The sequence below is a fragment of the Pocillopora verrucosa genome, chromosome 5 (genome assembly GCF_036669915.1).
Source record: "Pocillopora verrucosa isolate sample1 chromosome 5, ASM3666991v2, whole genome shotgun sequence".
NCBI lineage: Eukaryota > Metazoa > Cnidaria > Anthozoa > Scleractinia > Pocilloporidae > Pocillopora > Pocillopora verrucosa.
The window spans coordinates 1,033,590-1,055,523 of NC_089316.1; the positions used below are offsets into that span (position 1 = coordinate 1,033,590).

At 36.4% G+C, this 21,934-nt stretch overlaps 2 protein-coding genes and 1 non-coding gene across 6 annotated transcripts; 2 read left to right on the forward strand and 1 right to left on the reverse strand.

Annotated features, from left to right (window-relative positions):
• Window positions 1–624: 624 nt before the first annotated feature.
• Window positions 625–6,472, forward strand: LOC131783023 (schlafen-like protein 1). 3 transcript variants are annotated; one of them, XM_059099767.2, is made up of 7 exons: window positions 625–703; window positions 1,373–1,473; window positions 1,857–1,932; window positions 2,610–2,718; window positions 3,477–3,576; window positions 4,201–4,284; window positions 5,284–6,472. In XM_059099767.2, the coding sequence occupies exons 2-7, from the start codon at window positions 1,381–1,383 to the stop codon at window positions 5,344–5,346; spliced, it is 525 nt and encodes a 174-aa protein (XP_058955750.1). In that variant the 5' UTR covers window positions 625–703; window positions 1,373–1,380; the 3' UTR covers window positions 5,347–6,472. The 3 variants fall into 3 exon arrangements, with proteins under 3 accessions (XP_058955750.1, XP_066023355.1, XP_058955749.2); XM_066167258.1 differs by lacking the exon at window positions 625–703 and adding an exon at window positions 801–910; XM_059099766.2 differs by lacking the exon at window positions 625–703 and adding an exon at window positions 962–1,027.
• LOC131783022 (lysine-specific histone demethylase 2) lies at window positions 6,213–21,583 on the reverse strand. 2 transcript variants are annotated; one of them, XM_059099764.2, is made up of 20 exons: window positions 21,512–21,583; window positions 19,833–20,063; window positions 19,132–19,221; window positions 16,691–16,919; window positions 16,314–16,358; window positions 15,962–16,124; window positions 15,109–15,214; window positions 14,675–14,738; window positions 13,798–13,971; window positions 13,397–13,471; window positions 12,868–13,005; window positions 11,263–11,428; window positions 10,697–10,755; window positions 10,275–10,475; window positions 9,635–9,709; window positions 9,253–9,369; window positions 8,872–8,997; window positions 8,230–8,370; window positions 7,666–7,815; window positions 6,213–7,428 (listed from the first exon to the last, which is right to left on the reverse strand). In XM_059099764.2, the coding sequence occupies exons 2-20, from the start codon at window positions 19,994–19,996 to the stop codon at window positions 7,330–7,332; spliced, it is 2,382 nt and encodes a 793-aa protein (XP_058955747.2). In that variant the 5' UTR covers window positions 19,997–20,063; window positions 21,512–21,583; the 3' UTR covers window positions 6,213–7,329. The 2 variants fall into 2 exon arrangements, with proteins under 2 accessions (XP_058955747.2, XP_058955748.2); XM_059099765.2 differs by lacking the exon at window positions 21,512–21,583 and having other exon boundaries at window positions 16,691–16,827; window positions 19,833–20,058.
• Window positions 18,673–18,746, forward strand: Trnar-ucu (transfer RNA arginine (anticodon UCU)). The gene has a single exon. It is a non-coding gene; the product is annotated as a tRNA-Arg (tRNA).
• Window positions 21,584–21,934: the final 351 nt, after the last annotated feature.

A 21,934-nucleotide genomic window follows, 5' to 3' on the forward strand; every position in this document is an offset into this window, starting at 1 on the left:
ATTGATAACGCCTAACTTATATAACTGCAAAATCGACTTCTAAAACAGAGAACGGCGCTAAGCGCGAATTTAGGTAAACTGACTCAAAAAGTGATTTTTGCGTAGAAGAAACTGGCTCTCTCTCTGAAGAGGACTGCAAAATGACATGCGGTATAAGGAACGTGCGAAAAGGTGTAACTAACGAAGAAAAAAACGCTAACAAACTCAACAAACAACGCTAACGAGGAGGTGTGAAAAAAATAAGGAACCAATTAGATAAATACGAGCTCCACGAAAAATAATTAAGAAGCGCTCAGATCTTTCACTAATAAAATCACATTTTAAATAATAAATATTTCTTAATAGCTTTTAAGGTCCTGATAAGGAAATTGATATGCTAATTACAGGTCAATTACCGTATTTCATCAGGCCTTGTATTTCCTTCAATAAGCGTCCACGCTCTAATTTTGCCTTGCAAACTAAGCACATCTTTGCAACTCTCCAATTAGCACCTACAAGCTATTTTTTATTTTGGGAAAATGAATTACCCATCATACTCAATAAATTATTACTCTGAAGTACAGTTTGAAAGAAGGGCTTTCCTGGGAACTAGTCTCCAGTATGCAATGAAAACGAGGCTTGATTCGAAGCTTTCCCGCCATCATTGGCTGTGATTCATATTTTATGCAATGACTTGCTGAGTTGTTGCCCATTCTTAAAACAGGTGAGAGAATGAGGATACTTTAGAACATTAAGAGTAAATGAACATTTCATTCAAGATAAACAGAAAAAGATCACGGCCTAGCTACACCAGTAAAACGAAACTGGAGGCTTAAAACCTTCCTATCGATCAATGCATATCGACAGCTCGAGAGCTCTCGGAATTTTTTCGTGTACGTTGAATGGGATACAAGGCCAACTGATGAGTGAGGTATCAAGTTGAATTGAAAATTGAAATTTTTGCAGGATAGAGAGATCTAGTGTCGATTAGTGAGGAATCTGATCGCAAGGTGGTTACGAACAAAAGTAAATTGAAGAAATATGAACGGTACTGTGTATATTGAATGATTAGTCCCTAACGTCAGTATGCATATTCTCCATACTGTTCTCTATACATTTCCTCAGGTGCTGACAAGGAGAATTTGTTTAACAATCAAACGCTTTAAGGAGTGATCACTTCTCGTGACCTTGATGTGAAATAAGATACTAGTCACTCTAAGAGGTCAAATGGTTGATCGACATCAGTAAGCTTGATCGATTCATATTGATTGAAATCAACTGGTTTGAGCTCGTGGATTTTCACACACTGATCAGGAGATGTTTTAGAGTCATTTTAAGATAGTATCAATACCTTACTTTATGTTTGTTTTCTTTCTTTAATTTTCTTTTTTAGTTATAAAGATGCAGGCAGGTGGAAAATACCCCAGCAATGAAGATGGAAGAGTTTATTTTTTCTTTCCAAAAATGGGGTATCCCTCAGGGAACTTCCATGAGGTGGGTGGGAGAGACAAGGAGGTGAAAATCACTTGCTTCCCTTACACCACCCTCAAATTAAACCTCCTGTACTTTCAATTTGAACCTCAACCTCTGCAGATTAATGATTACTGAATGATAAATCTTGCCATTTTTTTCAAACTTTGTGCCCTTTGATAGTTCCTGATTCCTTCTCTTTCTGCACCCCTCTCAGCCCTTATTTTCCTACAACCCCTCTCTCTGCTCTTTCTGGCTTTCTCATCCCCCTCCACCCTTATCTGTTTATTGGCAAAATAATATACCACGCTGTATCAGAGCAGATGCATATAGTTTACAGTGATATGCTTCTATTTTGAGGACTTCTCGTCAGAAGACAATGATAATGGAGCCTGTCTTCTTTCTAGATTATCACAAAATATGTCAATGCACTGCTGAACACAAAGGGAGGTGTCTTGGTGTTTGGAGTTGACCCTGTCTCTTGTAAGTGTCTGGTGCTGTTAGCCTAAGGGTATTTTTTTATGTATATGAAACATTCAATTTGATCAGCAGGTCAATTCAAAATTCCTCCTAACAATCTTCTTGAATTTAATGTGATATTACATATAAGTTTTTGACTAGTTATCACCAGATAAGCATAGTGGCTTCACTGCACTGGACTCAAGGTTGAGAAATCCATCTTTGAGACCTTGCTGTCACATTGCATGATGTGTTCTCAGGAAAGACTCTTACCTTTACTGAGGGTACTACTCTGGAATCTAACCCATAACAGACAAGCACCAGGGGGCCCAAAGAGAACATAAATCAACTATCTTATGGATGATACAGAATGTAGGATTGAAGAACTTCCAAATGCTATTAATGACAGACAAGCATGGATGAAACCTGTCATGGAAAGCAGAGCAAGCTCAACCTGATGATGATGATGTGGGTTCCTTTGCCCAGGAGAATACTTGGGTACCAGCAACCTGTCAGGGCACCTGATAAAATGCTGGGAGGCAAGGGGGGGGGGGGGTTGGGAGGGTAACTTGCGTGGATGAGTATCTCACCCTGGGAGTGCAAATGCCTTTTAGCCTTTTCATCTTACAGAACCAGAGTAAACTCTAGTAGGATGGACCACATAGCAGACAAGTGCTGACTTGATCTTTTCATTCAACCAGGCAAAATTTTAGGATGTCATGTCAACAGAGCTCAGGAGGACCTTTTCAGATTGGAATTTGACAAAGAGGTCAGAAACATGAGACCAACAGTGTCTCCGAGTCTTTGCAGGTAAAGTACAGTAACTCTTTTTCAAGATTATAGTCAAGAAACTTTGAAATTGCTGCTATCAAGCATCATCCTTTTCCACCCACAAGGGTGAGAGGTATCATTCAAGGAATCATTGGAGTGATCAGTGAGTAATTTCTCCTTACAATATTCATATATCGTCTAACAGAAAGGTTATGAGAAGGAAGATAATTATCAACATCATACTTTGTTTGATTAAAGATTATATTCTCAGAGCTAACGTTTATGATGTACATGATGTATGGCAGACAGTGAGAAAAATTGACATTAAGATATTTTGAATGAAAGGGTAAAGTTATGATTGCAATGAATAAGCTTGGGATTTGCTTCTTTGAAATTTAGCTAAGCTATGCAGCATCATTTGTAGGGAATCAGTGAGGTATCCATGACAATCTATCAACCCTAAAATGAAGGGGTAAGTTTCTAAAGAAACTGTAGTGCTGCATCAGTGGGAGAGTATAGCAGGTAATTTAGTGTTAACAACTGAGTTGAAAACGTAAATTAGCCTTCATAGAGGGTAAAAATGCTGACGTTTTGAGCGTTAGCTTTTCGTCAGAGCAATTGAATCAATTGAACCAATCGCTCTGACGAAGGGCTAACGCTCAAAACGTCAGCTTTTTTACCCTTTACAGTGGCTAATTTGTTTTCAACTCCGTTGTTAACACTAAATTACCTGCTATCAATCCTAATAGTCAAGGTCATTTTCACTCAATTGATTAACTTATTTTTTACCAAATCAGGTTTATACTGACAAAGTTAGAAAATTCCCCGCTGTGTGTGCTAGAAGTGAAAATAAGCGCAGCCCCTATTGGAGAAATGTATATGAACTCATCTGAGCAGGTAAGTAACCTAACAACAGCATGTCAAGATCTGATTGTTAATTCTCCCCTCTTGCTGCAACACTTTTCCTTGTAAATTAGTAACAAGAATTTGATGTGAGATCAAGACAACAACTTCTACTTAAAAATTTCAATATTCTCATTACCTGTTTGCTGGATAATGTGTGAATATTATAGGGAGAAGTTACATGTTAGTCAAATCATGGGGATAATTATACTCGTTTTTTGCAATTTTTTTCACTCTACTAAGTGCAGTTGGATAATAAATATTCCTTAGTAGGCATTTTTGTGTGTAGTATCGCAGAGTATTTTAATGAGTTGTGCCATATTTTGGATACTCAGGGATACTCAGTGATACTACACACCAAAACTTCTAATAAGTTAATTACTATCCAACTGCTATATTTCATTTGCATTTCTTGAAAGGTGCAAAAAGCAGAGTAGACAGAGAAGCATAGTGCATGCAGCTGATCAGTGAAACAGGTTTTTTTTTTTTTGGTACAAAATAACCAACTGTCCAATGTTTTAGGACATTTGTACTTGATTTAGTGCAGTTGGATAACAACACCATTCATTATCTATTCAATAGTGATATCATTATTAAAATATTATAATTGCTTTCCAGGTTTATGTTATAAGGCAAAGAAAATTGTTTGGTCCTCTGAGACCTCAAGAGATTAAAGACTTAGTGATTGCCAAATACCGAGAGGTAGTGTTTGCTTTAATTATAAAATTTATCAATAAATACAAGTTAATCCATTTACTCCTATGATCTGGATATCAGTTCTCTATACTGTCTGCTAAATGTTTCTAATAATTTTACTTTTAAGAATTTAGTGAACAATTTTCCCTACTTGATACTTTTCTTACTTCTCGTCACCTTTCTGGACGAAAATGTATTGATATTGTGAAGAGAAATTCATCTTTTATCACCAAGAGTAGTGCTTTCCCTCCTGGATGGGATCAAGTTCCATCCAGCATTTTGTCAGGTTTCACAAATAATTCACCGGTAAACTTTTTTATTCTTTTCCCTGGTTGTTGAAATGAAGGATCATTTGCTTTCCATTGAATAAATCTCAATCCGGCCCTAGTTGTTTGAAGGATGGATAACACTATCCAACGGATAAATTGCTATCCAGCGGAGAAGTGTTAACAAAGCACACTGCGCTATCCATTGGATAGAGGTTTGTCCAGTGAATAGTGTTATCTTCCCTTCAAACAACCAGGGCCAGGTGAGTAGCAAAGTGTGTTTTGTTCACACTCATCTGCTAAAAAATCAATTTATATCCGAGTTGTTCTTAGGGCAGATAATGCTATTCAACCAGTAAATTGCCTTTCAGTGGGTAAGTGTCATCAAAACCTACTGTGCTATCCTTGAGATAGAGATTTACTTTGGATAGAGTTATCCACCCTTTGAATAGCTAGGTTCTGGGTAGAAAGGAGCAATGTGAAAGTGCAGCCTAGTAACTTAATTCTAGAACACAATACACTGACCCAGCTGGGTCTAAAATGGTAACATCTGTGAAATAATTATAACAAAATGTAACTGTTTGTTGATGAAGCATCCATTTACAAATATTGATCACTTATCTAACTGATGATCAGTTTCCATTATTCCAGGGGACTTTTTATGATTTAATTAGTCTTGGTATGTAAAAAGTATTCCAAAATTAATTTTGCTGACAGTAATTTTTTTTAATATTACCAGGAAATATCCTCCACAGTTAATCTTCTCTCACCTGCAAAAGAATCCCATGAACGAGTAAAGTAGTTTCGGAACTATTGCAGAAAAGAACAAGTTCAGTTAAATTCACAATGTTGGGAAAATTTCTGTTGGTCCCTCTGTCTGGACCTTAAGAGTCAGGACAGCAACTCAGATGAAGACGTTGATTAGAAAATGAATCTATATATTTGGTTGAAATTCCATGGGAGGCTGAAAGTCATTTATGCTTTCTCAAGGCGCACACCTCAACTTCAGTAAAACATTTGTATGCAACGTTGAGTTCCAAATGGAAACTTTAATAGTTTGCCATTGGGGATCCTGTCCTCAAGCCATGTAAATTTTGATGATTTCACATTGTTTTACAGAGGACAGCTAAGAAATGTACACAGTTTTAAGATGCATGGCTAAGCTATTTTTCTGTATTTGAGATCTTTTGTTTTGCCAGATCCTCAATGTCATCACGATTTGCATAAGGTTCTCTTAATTTTCAACAGTAACTAAAAGTTTGGTGTGCAAATTAACCCAATTAAAAGACTAGTTCACAAATCACAAAGTGATGTTTCTTATGCATACTTTACATTCAACCCTTAGTCCATTTTTCCACCACATTTTTCACAAGTATCTGCCACTTTCATGTTTTGTTATGTGGTTATTCATTTAATCTGGGTTCAGTAGGATTCCTTGTTCATTAAAATTTTTCCCTCTGCATCTTGACGGCAAGACTTGAGGGTGGAACTGGCTATTCTGATGAAAATATTTATAAGGGCTAGTATTTCTAATTGTTCATTAAAGAGACCTCAGATCTGATTAGATATTTCTACAGTATGCAATAAGATACTACAAAACTTTACAGTGCTCACTGCTCAAAGAGTTTGACACAAAGTCAAAATAGTGAAGAAACATTGACAGCAGTGTTATTTTGAAGGAATACTTTTTTATTCGGTGTCTTAAATAATGCATTGAATTAATTAAATAATATCTGCCATAATATCAAATGCAAAGATAATCATGATAACATCCAAAATAAGATGATATTCTCATTTATATCATTAAGGCTGCATAGCGGCCATGAAACATCACATAAGGTCACATGATTACATGATTATTGGTTAAGTCAATCAATGTTAAGGCTTCCAAAACTTACAAGTGCAATTAAAGCAACTTTGGATTTTGATGGTATGTTTTCATTTTTTGTTTTGTAAGATGGGTTGAGGAGGGAGAGTGATAAATAACAACTTGAGCTAAACATTCCATAACTGATAAGCCACAAACACTCTATCAAATGAATGTTGTGATGAAACTTGTAGAAATAAGATGTGCTATGAGTAATATCTAGAAACAATTCACATAAATTTATTTGGCTCACCTGTTTACACCTTTTTTGCCAGCCAATTGAGATCACTGTAGGGCTAAAATTGTGCACTTAAGCTGATGCAGAATATTTGTTGCCCAAGTGAGTGTTAGGTATGATCTCAATTGGGTTGCATCAAATATTTTATCCGTTTTGTACTAATCACATGTCTCAAAAAGAAGGCACTTGCAATTGCTTTTGTCAACAATTGAAGGAGCCCTGCCATAACATGGAACAATAACTAATATATTCTACTACATACCCTAAAACAAAAAATATATCTACTAACTAATACTTGCTGTTCTACTTCAACTACACAAAAGAACATTTTAACTCCGAGAGGTCCTTCATTTGTAACTCCTTTCAATATCTTCATGTAAAATAGCAAAAGGTGGTAATTACTGAAACACATCACAGCTATAGAATGAAGTCTTGATAAAGTGCCATGTTCTTTTACAAATCTCCAGTGAAAGGTAAAAGAGCAAGGGTGAATCTGAAGTTCAAAGATTGATTTAAAGGCAGAGAAGGGAAGCTTGTAAGGGAGTTTTTCATCAGCAAACTAACAATATTTCCTATAATGATAGAAGATGTACTTCCATTTACATGTGTGTCTGTTTCTGCTCAGTCTTCACAGAACTGTGCATTAGTCGGACTTGTGGTACCTCGATCTTCATCTCATGTCACGTCTCAGTTTCCAAAGATGAAATTATCTTGTCTGCTTCTCTGATTCCACTTAAGTAAGCTCCTGTAACTGTCTGTGGAAATTGTCGATTTGTAGCCTAGAACAGGAGTGGTTTAAAAATTAAAATGTGATCTTAAAACTGTTCATATCTGCTTCTGTCCATTTACAAAATCTCTAAAGGGATGTTCTGTTTGTTTTACACCCCCACATATTAATTTGAAAGCACTGGGTGTTTCTAAAAGGTTTCTCCACACATGAATGTTTGTGCTGAGTACAAAGATTGTCCAAGTGAAATCATCTCCCAAAAGACTTTGGCAATTAACTTTATACAGACCTCTCCTGCAAAATATAACTTGTCATCAACCTCAGAGGCCATATGATCGTACTCTTCTCCAGTGCTACCAATAGGTATGTATGAATAAGCCATGCCTGAGTAGGGATCCTTCCCCCAGTGTGTTACCAAATATGCTTGAGGGTCTGGAATCTGTTAGTAGTAGTTACACTCTTTGTTTAGACAATATTATTTAAATTTACCATAACTGCTCTGATTGGCTCTCCCTCTGTGATAAGCTCCCTCCTCTAACAAGCTCCACTCTCTAAGAAAACCTCTCCTCCCTTAAAAGCCCAGTGAGCTCCTAATCTTAAAAAAAATCTTCCTTCCTCATACACCAAACTGGAAGCCATTTACACGTATGTAAATAAGCCTCTCAGTGGTTTCATAGTATTTGCAGAACACTTTTTCACAACTGCAAAAAAACAGGTGTTAAATAGGCGTGGCCTCATGATTATTAGCTCTTTTTGTACCATTAAACAAATAAAAAGAGATAAATAACAATTATTTGGCTACAGCAAAAGAAAAAAGTTAAAACACAAAGCCATTGTGAACCAGTTGCATTACTTTGTAAGTGAAAAGCTTGCGAAGTATATTCATGCATGAATCTACGACTTCCTTATCTGTCATTGTTTGTGCTTGTAAGGCTGTCTCTCCACATAAAACAGTCATAAGAACATGGCTTGTCTTTTTGCCTTTTTCACTTCCCTTTTGAACAAAAGAAAGGCATTACATATAATTAAGAAAATTTACCAAGATACTCTGCACTAATCATCCAGGCTAAGTGAATAATTATTGAAAAAATTTTCTTTCTTTTGGTAGTCGGAGCCATTTTCAAATGAAAGTCCAGAGTCACCCTGGACTGCATTGGTTTTCCTTTGCTTTGCTTTGTTGTGGGTCCAGAAAACTTTTACCAACCTCTTCACCAATCAGGTATGAAATTTAAAAAACCGGGTAATCCTGAGTTAATGGTTAGCCTTGTCCTGTGCTTTCAAGAAGGTTGCCTGTTTTTATTTAAGGTGTTATTAGCTCTTTGTGACATTTCCATTTGTTCTCATTGGTTGTTGTAATTACTTTGGTATTCATCTTTTGACTCAATCCCAACGTACTGCATAGCCCTGAGAAATACATAGTAGCTGGAAGAGAGTTCTTTCTTAACTATTGAAAAAGACTTTACTGCACATTGTGTATGATAACACATATTACTACCTTTTTACTCAAGTTATAAAAGAGGCCACAGTGACCGCGCCCTTTGTGTGATTGGGGAACATGACCGAAAAAATCTGCTTCTTGGACAACTTTTTCCCAAAAGTTGTATTTAAATTTTAAAATGACCTGCAACACCAAAAATGGAAATTTTTAAAACTAATCACCATGCATGGTATATAAATCAAGCAGATGAGAGATGCAGTTGTTGTTAGATTTAAAAGGAAATCTATTCAAATGATTCAATAACCAATTAGGCACAAGATAGACACACTGAGATAAAGTACTTAGAAATCATGATATATGAAAAAAAAATCAGCACAAAACTGACCAAAACGTGTTGATTCATTGTCAAACAAAACAGGCTACTAACATGAATCACACCTTTTCTATGAGACCAGCTCCAAGATTTGATATAGCAGCTTGCTTCCTCATTGGGAGTGCAGGAATGAACTTAAGTTTGCCTGACTTTAGCAAGAACAGCGGGACAGTTACAATCACCTGAAAGTGAGAAGTAAAGAAATGATTTAAATTTTAACTTGCAATTTTCTTTGATCATACACAAAAATGATTAACCATATCAAATCTTATGGGCAAAGGTAGACTAGGATCTCAGTCTATAATTCACTCAAGCTTTATATCTCCAATTAATCCACTTAAAATTTTACATTACATCACAGGACTATTGAAAACTCTAAGTAAACTGCTGTGTCACCCTGAATGTCACATCTACATGCAGGTTATAGTTATTTTGACATGTAAATACCTTGTCTGCCGTCAGTTGCCTCCCATCAGAACTTGTAACGATTACTCTTTTGCTTTTGTAGTTAATTTCTTTGACCTGATTGAAGAAATAAAAAGTTTCATTAGATACTTCATAGGTACTTGTCCAAGATCATTACATTTTAGAGTGTGTCACTAAAAGCCCTGGGTGAATGGAGATATGCTCCCATCCAAGGGAGTATATAACAAGGTAATTTGGTATTATCACCTGTTGATAACGTATGTTAGCCACCAAGAAGAGTTTGAAAGCTGACATTTTGAACATTAGCCCTTTCCCAGAGCAAACGAAGAAGGGCAAACACTGACAAAGGGCTGATGCTAAAAACATCAGCTTTGAAACTCTTAATTAAAAGTGGCCAATTTATGTTATGAACTCAGCTGATGATACCAAATTACCTTTTGATTTGAAGTTCAGCACCTCAAACCATAAGCCCACTCTTTCTCACACACCCTTAGTAACACCATTCTAAATTACATGTTACTTATAACTTCATAAATTAATAAGTTTAAAGCTGCACTCAAACAAAAAGCACTGAATGCCTGAAGTCTCTTGTTATCTCAGAAACCTGAAGTGTCTTGCTTCTCAAAGCTTTAACAAATATGCTATAGTTTCATTCACATACTTCATACTGGAGTTTGGTGTCCAAATTCTCAGCAAGTTTGTCCAGAAGAACACCAAAACCATGTTGAAGAAGAGTATGATCACCACAAAACTGAGGAAGCTCTTCATTTTGATCCCAGGACATTGACGAGACTTTACTGAGTGGAGCTGCACAGCTGAACTCAAGATTTCCAAGGTGAAATTGCAGCAGCTTTTCTTCAAGCTGGAAAATGAAGATCATAAGATGATAAACAGAGCACTATAACCGATTGAACTTGAAGTTATTGACATATACAGTTACACATCAACTTCGTTTCCTTTAAAACTACTCATTAACAACAACAAAAAGAAAAAAGAAAGTGAGAAGGGTGTTATCTTTCAAAATCACTACATCATCCTCAGACAATTGAAAGGAAATGTCTGACAACTTGAAAGGAGACTTACTTCACTAAATGATACTTGGGTCTCTTCCAAAAACAAACTGTGCATCTCTTGTACTTTATCTGTGCAAGAGAGTACAATGGGGTGATCAAGATGTTTATAACAAATGATTAAATCTTTGGTGTGACTCATTATAATAGTCCATTTTACAGTTGTGTGCTTGGTTGCCAAGCCTTTGTACAGGAATGAGGCTAAGGGTGACCTTGTTATGATACAAACCTTGCTGCTTTTCAAATGCAAATTACTTTGTTATCATGCAAACTACATACTGGTCTCTATCACAACAAGGTCACCTTCAGCCTCACTCCAAATCAAAGGCTTGGCAACTAAGTACACAACTGTAAAATGGCCTATTGCAACACTATTATGCTGAGAGAGCACATCATCAAAATGCACCAATCCCAGCTGTTAAAAACCAACCAATCACAGCTAAGCATAGTGCTCCATTAAGATGATACCTCACCAATCAAACCAGTCTGTTCTGTAATAGACTGCAGTTGACCTCAAAATGCAGTAAGAACAAAAAAGTTTCACACACGAGTCATTACAGTTTTAGTGTTTATCATTACCTTCTAAAGATTTATCCTCCGAGGCCTCTTCCCTGTTTTCAGCAATAGCATCTAAGAGAGCATTGAAGTGAAATTCAACTTTACTATCTGTGCTCACATCTACGCAGTGGCCTTCCTCAGTAAGAAGATCACATTTGCTGGTAATGTGGTGCATGGGAAGACCAGCCTATAAAGAGTGTATGCAGAAAGTTAATCTCATTTATAACTTTTAAGAGATTAGTAATTTAGTTCTTAAAAAAAAAATTAATTATTGTATTGATTGGATCTTGGTTGCCATTGCAAGGGTAGCAGGCAGCTAGTGGGTAGATCCACTTGCTTGCACATAATTATGCCCTGGTTCCCACTTGAAGCCTCTGCATAAATGAATAAAGGGGGTAAATTTCTAAAAAACTGTGGTTCTGTATTGGTGGGAGAGTATAACAAGGTCATTTAGTATTATCAACTTTAGTTAGTCCATAAATAAACGTAAATTGGCCACTGTAATGAGTTTTAAAGCTGAGTCGAACGTTAGCCAATCCCAGAGCAAATGGAGGAATTATGGGTTATGGAGGAATACTGTGACAAGAAAACATAAATAAATTAGTTGAATGAAAAGTGCTCTTGGATACTGTGGGGACTAACAGTGCCAATTTCAAAGAGTAATTTTTTTTCTGGAGTTTGCAGCTTTTTCTGTTTCAAAGAGGTATAACTTTATACTATATAAAATTTTAACAGTTAGCTATAAAAAAGCTAACTGTTAGTAATAATTTTTCTGTATACTTTAACAGAAAGAATTAACCCTAAGCTGTAAAATGGCCAAAATATTAACCATAAGCTGTAACAGCCATTGCCCCATTAAGACCCTCTTGTGTAATTCTCCTCAAATTGGTTGGGATCAAGCAACAACAAAGGAAAACAAACTGGAATGAACTTCAAATAACAGCAAAATGTATCTGAAAGGATCTAAACCTTAACTCTTTACCCCCAAGATCTTATTAGTAATTCTCCCTACTGTCTGCCATACAATACTTATGATTTCAATTTGGAGAATTTGGTATTGGATCGACTTGTAGTCCCCTAATTGAGTTTTCATCTTTATTCTCCTCACTAGTCTGCTTGATTCTGTGTTGATATTGTAAGGAGAAATTCTGTCTTGGTCACTCATGGGAGTTAAAGGGTTGAAGATTTCCAAGAGGAGTCCAGACCTCTATGTAAAGAAAAGGCTCTCTACACCTACAAAACTACTCACCTTCTGTATGAAACAATGTGCCTGTTTTGTATTCATGTGAATATTTCTAATTTATATATTTAAAACTATTGTTTCTAAACGTGTGATTTTTCTCTACATTAAAAAAAATTCTTAAGTTTATCCATCACTTGTGGAAAAGAAAACGTATTCTTTTACAACAACCTATACAATATGAACACATTTTCCAACTAACAAGTGTAAGGATAGATCATTTATTTTCTCAGCTTTGCTATCTTTATATAAAATGGCAATTAATATAAATTATCTCTGCTTTATATAGAAAATGTATTGCTGTAGAAGAGAGGATTAAAAATCAAAAATTAATTGAGTCAAAGGTTGGATTATTATCTACTCAGCAATTTACAGTATACTTTCACCTGCTCACACAATACTGATATTGGATTATTCACACAGCCATTTAGTATTTGTGCTCCAGTACCAACACAGCATCCTAGAGAATGTGTGTCGTCCCATACACGCCCTCCAATCCTGTCTCTACTCTCAACAATTGTGACCTGCAAGAGAATCACAATATAAACTCACAGAGATTGACATTAAAGATACAGTGCTAATTGAATTTCTTGTCATAGTATTACTGCTGAATCATACATAATGGCAGCAAGAACAAAGGAAATGATCACCAATTAAAGCGCTCTTAATTGTTTAAGAAATTCTTCTTGTTTATAGGGATCAGTGTGGATGATATGAATACTGATGTTATGGTGTTAAGGGTTAACATAGGAGGAAATTCGTCATCAGAGACGAGGGAAGAATTCTGTGTCAGTTGAACAGTTCAAGTGTAGTTCATGGCTTTTGACTGGTGAGTTTTTCCATCTGATGATGTTTTTGGCTGTAATTCTCAAATAGTAAGTATTCCATTTACAGGTTAATGAGATAGGACAGCACCTTAATACCAAATGTAGCAAGATGTCTTGCTGCAGCTAAGCCAGCAGCTCCTGCACCAACCACAATGACAGAAAGCTGCAAAGAAAAACAATGAAAAAATCTGACTCAGATGTACCCAGTGCATTTTAACAAATATTCCCAAAACAGATTGGATACTCTGATTGTTTTATACATGCATAGAAGTAAGTTAAACATTTGAACCAAAGATGCAGTATTCACCAAGAAGTTCTAAGTTCACATTTGCCTACTCTGAGCAAATAGCATTTCAAATTTCTTACACAGCAGCCTCGTCTATGCACGAAGATAAAGGCACTTTAATTTCCATTTGCAATACATTATAATTAATTTTCTGTATTATACATGTAGCTTCAACTAAAATTCACCATTATCAAGAAACATACCCTTGTAGCCTTTGGTGTGCTGAGAACATCGGGCACATTGCCTAAAATACCATGATTGACAAATCCTTTTTTTGTTAGAAAAAACAGGACACGTTTAGCCTCTGTAACCATCAATACTCTGATCAGACCTCTCACAATGATATGCTGCGCACACTTATCTGGTGTTAAAAACTCCTGTGGGAATATCAAATAAATAGGAAGGCATAAAATCTTATTTCCTGGTGGCCCCAGGACTGCCAAAGGTTATTCTATGTTGTTTTAAAATGTATGCTATACTGTTTTGTCAAATGATCAAAGTTCACAAGTTACTTCTTTCATCACTGTTTTACAAATTTCATGTGAGCAGATCTGAGCTTTTACATTACCATCTCTTTTCTTGTGGAACACAATGACCCACAAAGCAAAGTTATGGCCCGAATGAATAACAAAAGCACACACACTTTGGCTGATCACATTTTAGACTAGTCTGTCTTCAGACATAAATAAGTCAGCGCATGGTACTAGTCTGTGATGTTCCTTTATCTTTGGGCCACACTGTAGGATGTGCAGGGAGGGGCACACCCCTGGTTGGATGCAAGTCCATGGAAGCTTATTCCCTTTGAGGGGTTCTTTGATTTTCAGGTCACCTGACAGTTTCCTAGTATCAAATCACACTCACAGGTGGAAAGAAAAACTGAGAGAATCATTAAAAGCACCTTGCTACATGACCTGCCCCAAGGCTTGTCTTAGACACCTCATTTAGATCAAGTCTCAAAAGAGTAACTGGCTAAAGTAGCTCCCTTCTCTATATAAACTGGAATTTTCACATCAAATAACTTTTATTATTATTGCTCTATTGAGCAGCATACATTTAACAATAACAGAGGTCTCTATTCACCTTGTGTTTCAGTGTCCACAAAGACAAAATGACATTTCGCAAGGCAAGATACAGCATTGGTTGCCTGAAAAATGCAAGAAGGACAGAAGCAATTACTGACATCATTACTTTCTATTATTCTAAGTGTTAACCCTTTGACCCCTGAGAGTGATTAGCATCTAATTTCTCCTTACAATATCACCCTGAATCATACATTTAGGTCAGGAGAATAAAGAAAGTGATCACCAACTTAAGACTCTCTTGATTGTTAAACTAATTCACCTTGTTAGCACCTTTGGAAAAGTAAAGAGAAAAGTATGGAGAATATACATATTAATGTTTGGGTGTAAAGGGTTAAATGATAAAAATGGTTTTAAATTTAAGTTTCTTTCATCAATCTTTAATTTACAGTTTATCAAATAAACATTCATTAATAAATGATTAGCCACAGATACCTAATATATTCAGGGAAGGTTTCTTCTTCCTCAGGTTCCATGACATCTGGGCGGATGTTGTATGCCGTGTGTGGATTCTCTGGATGATAAAACAACTGAACATATCCTGCAAAAGGGTAAGAGAAGAAGGGGTTTAGTCAGCTTCAGAGCCAGAACACCCACCAATCTTGCTGAAGTTTACAAAAATTTCTGTAGCAAGATGTGACCAGGAGAATTGGCAGATAGTTCACTGGTCCCCATCTACGGCTGTTTGCAGAAAAGTTGTTGGAAAAATTAAAAAGGAAAGGGTGCACAGGACATTCTTGAAAGGTAATCTGGGTATGTGGTTAAAAAACAGCTAAAAAACTGGGGAGAAATATTTAACATGCAAGTGAAAACAAGATGAACAAAACAATAGAATAATCATCATTCACTGGGGTCAGTTTGTTCTTTTTTTTTTTTGTTTTTCATCAAGTTCATAATTAAAAGTCAGTCCTGCCAACAAAATAAATTTATAAAATAGCTATGTCTAGGCCTCTTCCTTACATTGATGTTTTCACAGATTTCCCTAAAATCCTGAGGTCAAGGATCCGTGACCTGAAAACTACCTACAATACCTTCCAGGGTTGTTGCGGGCATCTTTTTGATAACCTTTCTGCAAACAGCTGTATACCCCTGGCTGGGGATATGCAGCACATATTAACCCAGCCACCTGTCTTAGATCTGGTCTTTTTCATTCAAAGTTTAGCATAGTAACTTCCAAGACATTGCATCTCTCCAGACATAAAAACACATGCAAAAGACAATAATTATTTTGCTCAGTAAGAGAACACACTATCCATTAAATTTATCAAATTCATATCAAATTTATTACCTGTAGAATCTTCTAATCTACACCCCCAGGTGTTTGATGTGGGGCTCAGGCCAACACCATCAGGAAAATATGACCCAAGGAATTGAGCTGCTGGGCAGTTTTGAAGCAGAGGAGGTTCTGTCAAGCTTTCCAGCCACTTAGCACTATTAACAGCTGATACTCTCTTCAAAGAAAACATGTTAACAACAATGTTATAACAGTTGCATTCTGTCTATAATCATAGCTACTATTGCTCACTGGAATAAATGTCTCTGTCACTTTCATATATTATCGTGACATGGTGACCTAAAAGTTGGTAAAACAAGAAGAACTCTGAATCTAGAGGTTTCTGTTTGAGCCGTTTTTCACATACCTCATCTTCTGGAATACCACATGGGCTAACTGCTTTCTTTTTTCCCTGTTCATGAGACAATAACAATTCATATTTAAATTTAGAATCTGCAAGTGGTGTACAAAACCCCCCACCCCTCAATACATGTAAGTCAGTATTTGATTCATCCAAAATGTAATTGAAGGGGTCCATGGAAATATACCCCTAGATTCTCCTTCCATAGTAATAGGAACATTACTTAACAGCTTTCTACGGGACTGCATTATTTAGTTCCCCAAATAGAAGACAAAGGTTGCAAACTTGGTCTCCAAAATTTCTTCTCCTTGTCATGGCAACCAAAGCAATTGCATCTTGAAGAACTGAACCCTTAAGTTGCGAACACATTGTCAGCAGTGTACCTTTTCTTTGTTTGTTACTATTGCTGCTGGTGATGAGCATTTCCAGGACTTTATATCATCAGGTGTGAGTTCCTTTTCTGGAAACTCCCTCCATTTTGAACATGACACGCACTGGACCCAGAAGGGCATTATCATCTCTGAAACATACACCTTAATGTTTGCTTCTTTTTTTCCAATAGAACTCCAATCTAGTTTCCATTGGGTGTATGCTTCATAGCCATTTTTAAAGCTTTAAAACAGAAAATAACAAAGTGATGCCCTCAGTAGCATTTGGGGTACATTTACTGTAGGTATCTAACAACCTAAAAACATAGGCATGCATAGCATGCAAGAGTTATTTTTTTGGCTGGGTGGGTTGAAATGGGACAGTTTGAGCACTTAATGTTTTCATTTTTGTCACCGAAAAAAGCATAAATTTCAAAACACGTAAATATCGCAGAAAGACAAAAAAAACCTATAATTTATCTGAATTCACACGGATATTATGTGGTCTACTGTCTCTATTGTCTGAATACTTCTTAGAAAAAATGAAATGCATTGGTGCCACGCTTACTGTTGTCTCTTTTGCAGCCGTTGTTTGGTCTTGTCACACAACACCCTCAATTTCCTTTTTGAGAGAGAACGCATTGCATGATGAAACCAAATAATGGTTGCAAAAGAGACTATGCTTACTGTTGTTCCTCCAACAGAGAGAAAATCAAATTTATTCATCTATAGTTAGTTACCTCAGAGTTTACTATGAAAAGCAAATGGAAACTCTTTTGTACCTCTAATAGACCAAAGATAATTATATTGCGATCTCAAGTACAGTAAGTGAAGATACATTGAAAGGAGAGAAAAGAATAATGTTTCAAAAGAAGGCTCCTTGATTGGTTGTTGCCCATCTGGACTTTGCCCTCTGTGTGTGAAATACGTGATAAAATGAAGGCTGTTTTCCAAGGAATGAACACGTAATTGGGTTAAGTCTAAGGTAGCTTAAAGCAGCTATAATTTGTAGAAAAGTCAAATGTAGGAGAATTGCCTAGAAAATTCAATATCAGTAGCATTTACCTCCGTATGAATTTTTTTCAGCAGGATTGCACCATGTGTTTAGAATAAGTAATAAAATGCAGGTTGTTTACAAGAAAATGACATGCATATTCAAATCCTGTTAATGATTGGTGTGAGATACATACCCTAATGTGGCAATCTGTTGGTGTAAGAAACATACCCTAATACAGCAATCTGATTGGTACGAACAACATACCACTCTATACGCTAACATTAAGTTATTTTTTTTAATTAAAAAAATTTTAATTTTAATTTAATTTTAATTTTTAATTAAAAAAAATAACTCAAAAAAGGGGGTAAGTTTCTGAACTGTGGTGCAACATCAGTGCCCAGGGGCATTACAAGAAAATTTGGTTATCAATTGAGGTGATAAGGGAATTTGACCACCGTAGGGAGTTTCAAAAGCTAATGTTTTGAGCATTAGTCCTTTCTCACAGCAAATAGAAGAATTGTGGGTTGTGTGTAGTTTATATAAAGAAACATCGAGCAACACTATTGGTGGGCACATGGTAACAAAAAAAAAACACATGAAGAAATTTGTTGGATGAAAAGCATAATGAGCCTTGTGAAAAATAAACAAAAGTGCAAGAGTAGTAAGAGTGAGTATTACAAATTAAATCCTAAATCGTCCCCGACTTTTTCTGTGCGACCTCGTAGCTCAGTCGGCAGAGTAACAGTAGGTCGTGGGTTCGATTCCCACTGAGGTCAAAAGATTTTTTCTTTGCCTCGTGTGGTTCCCTGTTTCCCTTTATTAGGGCTAACGCCCTGTGGGTTATTCATGGGTTTAAGCAGCACTTTAATTTACACTTCAGAGTTAATTCTCTGTTTCACCATTTGTGTTCCCAGTGCTACGCGGCACAACATTCATATGTACCCTTACTTTCTCTTCGCCGCGATTCACCATCCTAAATCGTCCCCGACTTTCTCTGTGCGACCTCGTAGCTCAGTCGGCAGAGTAACGGTAGATCTAATCCGGAGGTCGTGGGTTCGATTCCCACCGAGGTCAAAAGATTTTTTCTTTGCCTCGTGCGGTTCCCTGTTTCCCTTTATTAGGGCTAACACCCTGTGGGTTATTCATGGGTTTAAGTAGCACTTTAATTTATACTTCAGAGTTAATTCTCTGTTTCACCATTTAATACAAATTAACCTGAGCAGCTGTAAATCCTAAAGCTGTCAGCAAATAATCATAGGGTGTTGCCTCCATTTCAAGAACTCTAAAATTACTATATTATCATGGAAATAATTCATTTATTCTCCATATGCCAACACACACAAGGGAATTCATGACTGAGGTAAGAGGTTTTGGGCTTTCGGTGATAATTCTGAAAACAACTCAGTGTATTATGTAATAACCAGTCATCAAGATTTAGCTATAGTGTAGCTTGCCTTACCTCCGATACATGTAATCAAAACAGGCATTACAGAAATGTTCCCCATCAGACATGTGATACCATCTCGAGGTATAACCACATCCAGCACAGCTTTATGAAAAAACAATTAATCATTGATAAAATTAACAAACAATTAAATAAATCGTAATTCATACTTACAAGCTGATTAAAATCAAATTTTTTATACTAGCCATTCTATAAAAAATTGCAGCTGCATGTGTGTTATTTCACATTAAACATAACTATTAAAACAAAATAATTGAGGACAAAATGTTTTCTGTCTTGTAACAAATGTGGTAAAATTGATTGGAAAAGAGGCTATGATTGACAAAGAACTATGTGGACTAGTAATATCAAGAAATGGATAGAAGGAAAATTATAAAGAATATCTGAGGAGAGCTGAAGACTAGGAAGGCTGGAGATCTAAATGTGTGATTGCCAATTTACATAATTATATGTGAAGTGGACAGCACCTCATGATCATGAACAAATGTGGGATGAAAAAAAAGTTTCTGAGTTCCTATGAGGAATTGAACCCCAGTCCCTTAGTGCTGTGTTTCTAGCCTGCAAAGCCAAAGAGACTCTACAGTGAGCTAGACTATTACTAAGGTTCTTACATGTAAGATACACAAATCATTTCATTCAACTATTCAAGATGTTATTTACATGGCCAATGACATGTCTGATCAAGTATAACTCACGTTTCATCAAATCTTGCACAGCAAGTTGGTCTACGGGCTGGACAGCCAACTTTCTCACATGCTCTAAATTTCCCTCCTTTTTCATGAGACACACCACCATTGTCAAAAAACTGTTTTCTCTTTGCTTTTCTTGGTGATCGCTTTGTGGTTTTATCCTTTTCCATTCTGATCAATAAATGACATCAGAAACAACACTCCTGGTGGAGTATTTTGCAGTCATACTGTTAAGGACTTTAAAGAGAAATAGATTTCAGCCTAATAATAATAACAATAAGAATTTAGCCATGGACGTTCCACTAGGTGGGTGGCTCTTCTTGTTTGCAGCTTCCAGGTCGAATTGGAATTCAGAAAATTGGTTTTTGAGGAGGAAGAAAAACGGGAGGACCTGGAAAAAGACTCTTGAAGCAAGGACGAGAATCAATGACAAACTCAAACTACATGTGAGCCCAAGTCTAGGAATTCAGCTTGGACTACAGTGGTGGGAGGCAAGCACTCTACCTGCTCCCCACCTAGTTGATGTCACCTCTAAGTATAGTGCTGCTAATTGCGCAAAAAGAGAAAATTGCACAGCATTCTACAGTCACTTATAAGGATCAAAGGGCTACTGTCTGATAGAATTGGTATCAATCATTGCAGAGATTGCAAAGTGTCACTTTTAACCTTTTAACTCTCAAGAGTTCATTAGTAATTCTCCTTACAGTCTGCCACACAATTTATGTGATGTTAATTCTGAGAATTTGGACTTGGATCAACCAATAATCCCCTAATTGATATTTTTCTTTATTTTCATTACTTGTTTGCTTGATATTGTACTGATAGTGTAAGGAGAAATTCTGTCTTGGTCACTAGTGGGACTTAAAGGGTTAAGACGAATAAGGAGTGAGACACCAAGCAAGGACAAGGATATGCAGTTTTACCATCTATTCATATAAAATCCAAACTCTCATTAAGGTTTGCTAAGAGATTATGGTTGGTATGATCTCATGAATGGTGCATTGCATAAAATTTTACATGGGTACTTTTATCACTGCGATCATTCCATTCTCTGAAAAGTATAACTGACTAAAAAAAAAAAAAAAAAAAAAGTTTCGGTGATATCTCATTGGTTGGCAGACATTAAGTGTTGATATCAATCGAATAAATGACAATTCACGTATGCTGTTCCACCGTACATGTGTTTTCCGGCTCCGAGCAGTAGTGCTGACTTAGTAAACCTATGAATGGAACAGTCTTCTCTTTTGAAATCTAAAATTTGTAAACGCAATTTAAAAGCAAAGGCTTCATAATGATCTTGTGTTCTATTTCATTCACTGCCTTATGGACCACATTGGTTCAACTGTATTCAACCACTTTCAGTTACTTGGCTTAATATGAATAATTTAACAGTGAATTTGAACACAACCTCATTCTTTGCTCCAAAGATTGAATCATGAGAGCTATTTGTAGTTTCTTAGTTGGATCAAAAGCCTACGAAGTAAAGATCATGCATGTATGCGAAAACCTAATCAAAAACAAAGTACCATTAAGTTATCATTCAATACTGCGAACCACGACTTTTCCATTCACGGGCAGTAATTCAATTTTGGTTTTCAATTCTACAGTTTCAGAGGTAATTCGATTCTAACCAATCAGCTTCTAACTGAGGAGCTAAAATAACTTCACAAGGACTTTTAACTCACCAGCACAACATAGCAGCCCTTCCCTCCACTGAGGAAACTTGGCAAACGATCGCGCTGAAATTTGACTGCGTCAACTAGTGCCAGATTTCTCCGAGCAAAGTGTCACGAAATGAATAATTTAACAGCTAGTGGTCACGCTTGTGTCACGGTTCGAACTTAGCTTCGAATTTCCACCCCTGGTAAATCCACCCCTAGTAAATCCACCCCTGGTAAAACACTTCGATTTAATTCCTGACTTTTCAAACCTTCCAGCAATTCCAACCAATTTGATTTTTCCCAGGAGAGACGAAAAAAAAAATTTTTTCAGAAGATGTTCGCTATGTCGCACAAATGGGATGGCACAGGAATTAATTTGAATGAGAATACTTTGAAAATTTATCTATACGGATAAATGATTCCTTTGGCGATCAGTCCAGAACTTTT